We start from the raw sequence: 1,031 nt of genomic DNA, 5'->3' as shown, positions 1-1,031 counted from the left end.
ACATGTTGTTGAATTGTGACACGAAAATTATGCGCCGTGTTTCCTTCGTTATCGCAGCCAAGTTGCTATATATATATATGTATATATATATATATGTGTGTATATATATACATATATATATATATATATATATATATATATATATATATATATATGTAACGCCCAGTTTTTATTATCATTCGTTACTTTCGCCGTCGTATAATTTCCCACTAGAACCAATGCTGGTCAGCCGAACAGCCACCAGCGAGAGCAAAATTGAAACGACCTCCACGGACACAAAACAACGTGTTATATTACGACAGTTTCAAGTGAAAAGTTGTCAAATCTCATACGCGGCTCACTGCGTAATAAATATATCAAGCTAATCCTTGGTATGCGATAAATCTGGGTTGTGCTCCACTAACAAGGCAGTCCCGCCACTACCCACCCATGCAGCTACGCGCTATATCCGGATGCCCACTACATTTGACTGTATACCGTCTCATGCTTCTCGTCCTAATCACAATACCTAGTCCCCACTCCCGTAGCGGCCGTTCTAACCTTACCCCCACCGCCCTCTCCCCATACGCTATTGTTCATTACAACGCACTCCCCTCCGTCGATCCCCCCCTTAGCCCCTCCCCACCCAACACAGCAACCCACTAATTATTTAATTAACACGGTGTTTAACTCGTCGCTTGCCGTCAATCGGCGCGTAGATCAGGGAGACAGTCCTGTGGGACAGCGGCGTAAGCGGGAGACGGGTCAGGCGACACTCGACGCTACGATGTCAATTGTCAACGGTGTCAACATGGAGAACTGTCACCAGCTGCCGTACGAGGAGACGGAACTCGGCGAAGAGTAAGCGACAAAAATATAAGCCTATATATATATATATAGATAGATAGATAGATACATAGATAGATAGATAGATAGATAGATAGATAGATAGATAGATAGATAGATAGATACATAGATAGATAGATAGATAGATAGATAGATAGATAGATAGATAGATAGATAGATAGATAGATAGATAGATAGATAGATAG

The 1,031-nt window shown here is 41.8% G+C and overlaps 1 protein-coding gene across 1 annotated transcript in view; it reads left to right on the top strand.

Annotated features, from left to right (window-relative positions):
* Nucleotides 1-702: 702 nt before the first annotated feature.
* The window catches only part of LOC106810269, a 7,915-nt gene continuing 7,586 nt past the window's right edge, over nt 703-1,031 (top strand). The window contains exon 1 of the mRNA XM_014813562.1: nt 703-840. Within this exon, the coding sequence (XP_014669048.1) occupies nt 767-840 (74 nt within the window). The 5' untranslated portion in view covers nt 703-766. The remainder of the gene's footprint in view (nt 841-1,031) is intronic.

The sequence above is a fragment of the Priapulus caudatus genome, unplaced genomic scaffold, assembly GCF_000485595.1.
Source record: "Priapulus caudatus unplaced genomic scaffold, Priapulus_caudatus-5.0.1 Scaffold425, whole genome shotgun sequence".
NCBI classification, from domain to species: Eukaryota; Metazoa; Priapulida; class Priapulimorpha; order Priapulimorphida; family Priapulidae; genus Priapulus; species Priapulus caudatus.
Note: the sequence above shows the minus strand (reverse complement) of the source record. Positions and strands in the feature narration are given on the sequence as shown.